Here is a 9,249-nt window from a genome sequence, read left to right on the forward strand (position 1 = left end):
GAGAAGAATAATTCCAAGAGATTCTATTTCTCACATCTATCTGCATGAATCCCTAGCTTCACCTTGAAGGCCTTTGGCCGCCCTATGCAAGATGTTGATATGGGTCAAAGAATTCAAAATGCAAGGGATGTTTTAGAAAAGTGTCTTGCTTAGTGATGTTGGTCGCGTCGGGGGGGGGGGGGAACACAGGGAGATATAGGCACACATCACGAACCATGGGAGACGGTCGAGGGGGGAGAGGATTGCAAAAATCTTCCACCAAATGATTTCTTTTAACGAGGAGCAAGGAAAGGAGTGAGTAACCTCACATTGAAATAATCTACCTTAAGAGTCATCGTGTTGATTGCCTTTAAATTGGGTAAATAAACTCTCATTTTGTCTCTATCCAAGGATCTTGAAGCAAACAATTTTAGTTGGGAAAAAATATGTAATGTTATATGCAACAACTGCTATTCCTAAATGGTTTCTCTTGGTCCAAAATAGTAGAAATGAAGCTAATCAATGAAATATAAACTTTCCTTGCATACATGGATGAACAAGAAAGTAAATTTCTTGCTTACAAGCCTTTAGATATATTCCACATTCCTTGAAATAAATGAGCAATGCAACTTTAAGTGATAAATCACAAGGCTTGCCAATGAAAAGGCACATCAATCTAAGCTAGCTACTTCCGACCGCGATCCACAAGTACTGTAGGAATGCACATTAACTACCCCCATGATCTTCTTGCAAAAGCCATGGATCTAGTGGCTCAATCATAAGCCTATCATTTGCAAGCTGCCTTACCTAGCCCACCAGATTTGTGTCTTCGAAAAATTAATTTGTCTATAGGTAGCTTCTTCCCAATGAGAAGTTGTAGCAATCCCCTTTGCAATCGCCCCTAAAACTTTGGTAATACTCTGGAGACACATAATCAAGTTCCCTTCCAATGTGCTCACACTTAGGGCCTTGCCAATGTTCTCACATTCAGGTCAGTGTTGTGCACTTATTAGCCTTTTCATGCCCAAGTCAGACACTCTAGCCTCAATATTTTTATCAAGCAACACATTGATGACTATATCTCCCTGTTTGTGCATTATATGGGCCAGCCACTCTTGATATAGAAGCATAGTCTTTGAGTAGCCCACATGTAATTTGCTTATGGTGTTGCTATGTCTTCATCCCCATGAAACCTATCATCTAAGTTCCACCTTCCATGTACTCGTACACTAAGAACCTCTCTTTGCCCACCTTGCAATAGCCTAGCAAGGGCATCAAGTTTCTATGATAAATCTTGCCCATACTCTCCATCTTTGTTGTGAATTCTATGTCTATTTGATAGCTTAATTGCGGAAGCTTCTTGATGGGAATTATAGACCCATCTTTTAAATCAACTTTGTATACCTTGCCAAAGCCCCTTTGCCAATGAGGCTCTCCTTAAAACCATTTTTCACTTCTATAAGCTGTGGAAAAGCAAGCTTTCTAAGAGGCCTCTCAAAAGTAGGCACATTGATGTTGAGGGTCTCCCTCTCCCCGCCTATATTCCAGTTGCCATGTCCATGGTAGGATGCTAGATGAAGATTGTTGAGCACATATCAAAATCTACATGTCCCTCCTTAGCCATCAACATGAAGATTGATGAGCACATCATCAATATCTAGTTCACCCTTCTTAGCCCTCTACATGATACCTCACACTTTCCACATACGCGAGTGCAAGAGCCTGCCTAGACTCGAGATCTCAACATCCAGTTTTCTAATGTTCTCTATAAAATACCTCTATGGCTCATCTACACTCAAAAAGCGAGAAGCCCTACATTGAGAAGTAGGTTGCTTATACAAAACTAATTTCATACCACCGAACTTTGATCCTGCCATCATGATGCTCAAAACCAGCAGAGCGCATAAACACCAAAAAGAATGCAGTAGGTTGCCGAAATTAAATGTGATTGGCTCAAAAAAATATGCTATGTTAAATCCACATGCATTAACTAGTAACCTTTTCCATGGGAATTATGTGCCATACAAGCCTCTCTCATATTCCCCCTTGAGTTCTTCAACTAGAAAAATTGTTCTGGAAATGAGAAGTCAAGCATATAGGGTGGGGGATTTTGTCTCCCTAGGACCTTACCAATATTTTGGGCAAGCTCCCTAGGACCGCAACAATGTGAAGCAGTCACTTCACTTGAGCAATCCTCTTAGCCTACAGGGCTTGCATGAATTGCAGATGACTATATACACTTCAAACTAAAATGGGCATGCTTCACTATAGTCACAAGTCCAGGCTTTGTAAATTGACTCGTGATGCAAAATTTATAATGAGCTCTTTTCGTGTATCCACCTGGTTAGTCAAAATATTCCATTAATGCTTGCTATGCTTCTTCAAACCAACTTTTATGATTCTACTCATACCTTGTCTCCCATGAGTGATGTAAATATTAAATTGTCTTCTGCACCATCTTCTCTGGTCAACTGCTTAAGTAGCCTTCTAGCTCCACAGGTCGTCTCCATCTCTCTTGCTTGTCCACATCTGGTCTATCTGACTCTTGTTTCTCATGATGATGCCGATGCTCAGATCCTCTCCGTTCATCCTTCTTCTCAAAATCAGCAAGTTCTCCTCTGCCTCGACTGTCTAACCGCTCCAATCTACCACTATCTTGCCTCCCCATTTTGGTCTCATGCTGGTCTGCTTGCCTACTTCTCTCATCCAGCTTCTCTTGCTTCTCAGTACCATAGCCTAGACTTCCACTGCTCGTACCATTTCCCTCAATAGGTGTGCGTACACTGCTCCTTACATACAAGATAAAAGACTGATGGTGAACACCTTTATAATATCTGAGGATGTATGAGATGAAAGCCATGCTGAATCTGACATTTGAGGAAGGTGAAGAGCAAGACCATTGCATACCTTATAGGTGAAGGTGCAGAACTAGGATCGAGGTCTGTCCCCACAATCACAGACTTGTCAACTCCGCGCTCTTTCAAAACCTAAAGTTTGAATTCACACATACTCATCTTAGTACACACATCAAAAGAAAATTTTGACGTTCTAAACTGGAATGACAACACTTACCAATTCTCTAGATCGAGCTCCACCAAAAACAGACATCCTGGTTACAAAACAAATGTGAGTTTGCTTCGTTAATCTCCTTCGTAAAATTCAACAATTTCATCCATATGATTCAAAAAACCAACAAGCCAAAGAATGCCTGCTACAATCTATGTAATTTAAGGATGTCAAGGATACAAATTACATCGATAAAGAAAAGCGCAAATTGGGTAGTGACAAAAAGCACTCAAAATTGTTCTCATGAGACAATACATGTTCTATTAATTTTTCCATGCCTGGTCCTTTGAATGTCGTTTTCCTAGATAGTGCATAGGGCCAATGGCAAACTCATCAATCCATTAATGTATGCCACTAAATGTACAAACTACATACTAAACATCCCTCTACATCATTAATGCTTGGGAGTGAGTGTACAACAAAATATGAACTCATGGTGCCTTGGACAAATCTACCCGCCTCCCCAAGATACGCCCACAAGAAAATCCATTTGTATAAACGGTACATTTGTAGTGGGGCAGTTGCCTCTGGCATAACCAGCCAATATCATGAAAAAAGCCACTGTAAACCAGCCATGACCACCGCCAGCATAAAGCACAAAAAAATGAATGAACAAAAGTATAGTAGGATGCTATACCTTTCCTTTACGGACCCGCTGTTGCAGGCACATTTTCTCGTAATGGGAGAATGGCGTGAACAATGAAAACAGTAATATGCATATCCTGTGTGTGTGTGTGTGTGTGTGGGGGGGGGGGGGGGGGGGGGGGGAGACTAGTTTCTCATAAAGCTGGCATTACTCACCATAGACTCAACTTTGCTATTGTCACTCTGTAATTTTCACCACAGGTGGAGTTGTTTGCGGGCATCCCTTGGCTGTCTGATTTTGTCTGCCTAGCGTGCCCATAGACTGCCTGAGCCCCTTGGTGAATCCTCCACCTCATCACAGACCAGTCCAGAGATACCGCACAAAGGACGACAAAGAGGGAAGGGAGGGAGAGAGAGAGAGAGAGAGGGAGGGAGCTCGAAAGGAGGAGAGCATTAACTCTCCGCTCTCCTCGCGAGTCGCCATCATCATCAGTGTTCGGGAAAAATCATTTTTCCAAACATACAAAATTCCTTTCCTTGAATTTTCCCTGAGGAAATTTTAATAAATTAGGTTACTTTTTCAAATTTTTACACTGTTTTTCTATTTTAGGGTGGAATTTTTCCTTTTGCCCTTGCCCTCAACCGGAATTTTTGAAATTGAAAACGACACGATATTAAGCTGAGACACATTTTTCCCGAACATTGGTCATCATGCACTCAACGCTTGGCGGTGCTTTTTACCTTTATCTCTGTGCACTGTAGATATACTTATAGCCGGGTCGCACCCAGGGAGAGTGGGAGGAGCAGGAGGATAGTTGCTACCATTTTCAGAAGTTTCAACATTTATTGTAGGAAATCCAAAGGCTGCCAGTAATCCCACTAGTACTTTGAAAAAGGGGACGATTAAGCGAGGGTTACGAGAGAGTTGCTTTCTCCTTCAATGTAGGGTTAGGGGATCCAATGAAATCAAATCATGTGTGTTGGTCTTTGGTGTGCTGGTCTTTTCTACATTGATTGAAAGTAGGGTGCGACTCTATGCATCCCATTCCCCCAATTCCTCCCACTGACACGGACGTGACACGGCTCTTAGATTTAGCAGCATGCATTTGAATTATGGTGTAAATTTCAATATTCTATTCATGATCAAGTTTCCATCATGGCCTTTAGAGGCTTGTCTCTAAAGTGAGTGATAGTAGGGTATCCTCTATCTATTCCAACCAATTTAAAAAAATGCACAATTTATAAAATAACCTCTCATTTTTCATTAGGCAAAAGGGAACACATCACTATGGCCTTAGCCCTTTGGGCAGGAAAAAAAAAAGAGCATCCTTGGAAGAACTCATCTTCATACACAAACAACTAATACATAGCAAATTTAGCTAAAAAATGAATTGAGTACAAAGTACATAACACAAGGCACTCATATTACACCAAGGTACTCCTTTGAGAGAAAAAATAAACCAAAATAATGCTTCTTTGATTTTTGTTAAATTACTAACTATATCTCATAGCACGTTTCAAACCTTAAATGTTACGTTGCACCATGGTCAACAACGGTAGAGAAAGCTTCCCAATGTAAAAAAGCTAAGTAAATGTTATCTCTCTCTACACTATAGACAAAGGGGGAGAGATTCAAGCCCCACCCAACCCCCAGCACGCAAGTGGCACGAGTCTTATTCTCCTATGAGAGCCAATGTGCTCTGCAACTTGACACACAATGAGACAAGGCGCATGAGAGAGAGAGAGAGAGAGAGAGAGAGAGAGAGAGATTGGGGGTGCTGGAGAAACTCTTGATCATGCCATTGGTGTTGCTATTGAGTTTGCATACGAAGAAGAAGAAGAGAAGAGTGACTTGGATGATGTGCAAGAAGACAACAATGAATAAAATGAGGGTGCAGATGTGGAGCAAAGGCTATGCAGATGGTGGTATTGATGATGATGCTGTTAAAGAGGCTAATGAGGGTCTGAATTTCCAAGATATTGATTCCTAGTGGCTACATAGAAGAAGAATAGTCAAGTTTATGGTAGCATCGACCTCAACAAATCTAGAAGCTTGTTGAACAAGTCTTAAAGATGTTAGCTAAGGGAGAGGACAGGGAGGTACCATATTTTCTCATTGGTATAGCTATCTTAGTTTGCTAGTGGAGTAAACTAACTCTTTGAAATACTAAGAACAACACCCTCATGTGAAAGATTATTTAATTGGCTTGTTAGGGCATGTGTCTTATGGCATAAGCACTTAATATCCCCCCCCCCCCTCCCCCCGCGGGGTAGGTCCTCCCTCCCTTATGCATACGGTACATTCATGAAATAATGGGGGGCTACCCCTATTGTATACACTTATGTCTGACATCTAAAAACCCCCCTCTTGTACACTCACGTGATACCATACGGAAATCCATAGTGAATCCCTTGGGTAGCTCATCTCCATTTTGTTCACCATTTTTATCAGTGCAAAAGAAAGATGACACAATTCGTATGTGTGTTGACTATAGAGCACTAAATGGGATTATTACCAAAAATAGGTTTCTCGTTCCACGGGTAGAAGACCTATTTGATAAGCTACAAGGGTCAACCTACTTCAGTAGGACTGACCTAAAAAGTGGCTACCATCAAATAAAGATAGTTGATCAAGACATTGTAAAGACCACATTTTGTACTACGTTTGGTCTTTATGAGTACATTTTCATGCCTTTTGGCTTGACCAATGCACCAACCACATTGAACCGCTTGATGGAGAAGCTATTCAAGCCTCATCGAACTTTTACTAGAGTGTTCTTTGATGATATAATCATCTACTCTAACTCACTAGACGAACACAAGCAACACCTCTAGGTAATATTTCAAGTCTTACGAGAGAATAAACTTATATTAATTGAAAGAAAAGTGAGTTTTTCTTACAAGAGATTCAGTATTTAGGTCACATTATCTCTCAAGATGGCATCCAAATGGATCCATCTAAGCTACAGGTAATAAAAGGATGGCCTAATCCAAAAAATCTACATGAACTAAGAAGATCTATAGGTATGTGTGCGTACTATAGGCACTTCATAGAAAAGTTCTCACAAATCGCAAGACCATTAAATGACCTAAAAAAGAAAAATATTAGGTATACATGCTCTGCCAAGGAGAACAATGCTTTCGAAAAGCTTAAAGAAAAGCTTATCTCTCAACCTATACTTACACTACCAGATCTCATAAAGCCATTTGAGGTCCATTGCGATGCCTATGGTGATTGCCTTGGAGCTATTTTGCTCCAAGAAGGGCACGTCATAGCCTACGAAAGTCGAAGGATCGACCTTGTTGAGCAAGCTCTAGGCATATATGAGAAGGAACTCTTAGCAGTTCTACATGCTCTAGACTCATGGAAACATTATTTATTGGGAATTCCTTTCATTCTACGAACGAATCACCAAAGCCTTAAGTACTTCATGACGCAGACCATGCTCTCTGACAAACAAATGAGGTGCGCAAATTTTATTTTGCAATTTCATTTTCATATTGCTCACATTATTGTGGCAAGCATAATCAAGTAGCCGATGCAATCTCAAGACGACCGAGAGTGAATGCGACTTCCATAGCAACTCACAATGATCTATCTTCTATGATAGATGAGTATGCTATTGATCCCAATTTTAGAGATGTGATTTCAACCCTTTCACTAGGGAATAAAGAACAACCATTTACCCTACAAGATGGTTATCTTCTCTATGGCAATAGACTATGCGTTACTAACTAACTACGTGAGAAACTAAGGTATGAATATCATGCTCCTTATTATGTGGGGCATAGAGGGATTCAGTCTACCCTAAAAGGGATAGAGGCATATCTCTATTGGCCTGCCATGAAATCAAACATACAAGAGTATGTTTCAAAATGTGTGGTATGCCAAAAGACGAAGTTTGATAGAGGCAAGCAACCTGGACTGCTTCAACCTTTGCCAATCCTTGATTCATCGTGGGAGAGCATATCCATGGATTTTATCTTTGGATTGCCCAAGTCTATCCATGGGAATACAAGAATATGGACGATAGTAGACAGGTTAAGTAAACAAGCACATTTCATACCTGTCAAAAAGACTATCAAAGCCCATCAAATGGCAACCCTCTTTATATCAAAAATCTTTAAGTACCATGGCTAAACTTCTATTTGGCCTATCACCCGCAAACGGATGGCCAAAGTGAAATAGCTAACCTAACATTCTTGATCTACTAAAAGCCTATGTACCAGAAGTAGATCAAAGGTCCCAATGGGAGAAGTACTTACCGTTGGTGGAGTATGAGTACAATAACATTGTACATACCTTTACCAAAAAATCACCTTTCGAGGTAATTGAGGGAAGATCCAAAAGTCCGCTACTACTTAAGGTACAGAGGAAGATTGTCACTGCAGTTTAGTATAGCCGAGACCTACAAGAATCTTTCCAAAAGATTAAGGATGCTATCTCTATCTCAAAGCAAAGGCAAAAGGCTACTGATAATAAGCACAGAAGAGCTCAAGCCTTTAAACAAAATGATTGGGTCTTGCTTAAATTTCCCAAGGCTCGATTAAGGCACACAACAAGCAAGAATCCTACGGGACACCAAAAGTATTATGCTAAGTTAGCAAAAAGGTACTATGGTCCCTTTCATATTCTTAGACCAATCAATGAGATGGACTATCAACTCAAGTTGCTCAGTCATTGGCTCATACACAATGCTTTCCATGTGAGCCTACTAAAGCCTTACAAAGGACAGCCACCTCAAGAATCGACTATTGAAAACCCACCGGAGATCGAGGACCAAGAAGAGGTGCTGCAGCCTGAGTCCATTCTCCAACATGAAGACAAGGTATTCAGAGGCGGTAAGATTATTCGACGATATCTTATTAAGTTTAAGAACTATCCTTTTGAAGATGCTAGATGGATGCAAGGCATACAATTGAGGATAACCTAAACCTTGTCAATGCTTACAATGCCCTAGAGTAAGCAAATATAAAAATGTTTAAATGAACAAAGTTTTTGTCTTGTAAGACTCTCTTTTTCTTTATTGGCACAAATGTTAAGAAGTATGCATGCTTAGGATCATGTTTGCGAAGAAGATGTCTCCCAAATACCAAGTAGAGCTTGTCACTCTACTATGGAAGATTGATAAGACTGACGCACAGAAATGCTTGCAAAAACTTAGGCTCTCAAGCACCAAATGGATTAGTCATCCATTCTGAAACGGTGTCGTATGGTAAAATAGGGATCCAATACCTGCTAGAAAAAGGACTAATGACTAGACTTTATCGTCTCTACCTCATAGTCGAGGACCACTATGATTTCAAGAGAGAGGTAATGTCATAATAACTAATATCTAATTCTCCTAAATGATTTTCTCATGTTAAACTATTCATTTAATATGGGTAAGTAACAAGGGAGAAAAATCTAGAATATTGGTAAGGCTGGCAGGCTACTTAGGCTCTCAAGCACCAAATGGATTAGTCATCCATTCTGAAATGGTGTCGTATGGTAAGATAGGGATCCAATACCTGCTAGAAAAAGGACTAATGACTAGACTTTATCATCTCTACCTCATAGTCGAGGACCACTATGATTTCAAGAGAGAGGTAATGTCATAATAACTAATATCTAATTCT

General features: G+C 40.3%; 1 protein-coding gene across 3 annotated transcripts; it reads right to left on the reverse strand.

The window, feature by feature from the left end:
- Positions 1-2,030: 2,030 nt before the first annotated feature.
- Positions 2,031-4,126, reverse strand: LOC147444080 (uncharacterized). 3 transcript variants are annotated; one of them, XR_015190100.1, is made up of 5 exons: positions 3,847-4,126; positions 3,052-3,088; positions 2,887-2,966; positions 2,391-2,768; positions 2,031-2,319 (listed from the first exon to the last, which is right to left on the reverse strand). XR_015190100.1 is itself a non-coding variant. In XM_086527783.1 (4 exons), exons 1-4 carry the CDS (start codon positions 3,984-3,986, stop codon positions 2,447-2,449), a joined length of 579 nt encoding a protein of 192 aa, XP_086383909.1. In that variant the 5' UTR covers positions 3,987-4,125; the 3' UTR covers positions 2,031-2,446. The 3 variants fall into 3 exon arrangements, 2 of the variants coding, with proteins under 2 accessions (XP_086383909.1, XP_086383910.1); XM_086527783.1 differs by having other exon boundaries at positions 2,031-2,768; positions 3,847-4,125; XM_086527784.1 differs by having other exon boundaries at positions 2,031-2,762; positions 3,847-4,123.
- Between the last annotated feature and the right edge of the window lie 5,123 nt (positions 4,127-9,249).

The sequence above is a fragment of the Adiantum capillus-veneris genome, chromosome 13 (assembly GCF_014529385.1).
Source record: "Adiantum capillus-veneris isolate H3 chromosome 13, ASM1452938v2, whole genome shotgun sequence".
Classification (NCBI taxonomy): Eukaryota; Viridiplantae; Streptophyta; class Polypodiopsida; order Polypodiales; family Pteridaceae; genus Adiantum; species Adiantum capillus-veneris.

Bases quoted from the DNA above. Each gene is read 5' to 3' on its own strand.
- LOC147444080 (XM_086527783.1), bottom strand. From the start codon at position 3,986: ATGAGGTGGAGGATTCACCAAGGGGCTCAGGCAGTCTATGGGCACGCT. The intron at 2,967-3,051 runs GTAAGTGTTGTC...TTCAAACTTTAG, and splicing joins GAGCTCGATCTAGAGAATTG to GTTTTGAAAGAGCGCGGAGT. The intron at 2,769-2,886 runs GTATGCAATGGT...CTTGTATGTAAG, and splicing joins TCTGCACCTTCACCTATAAG to GAGCAGTGTACGCACACCTA.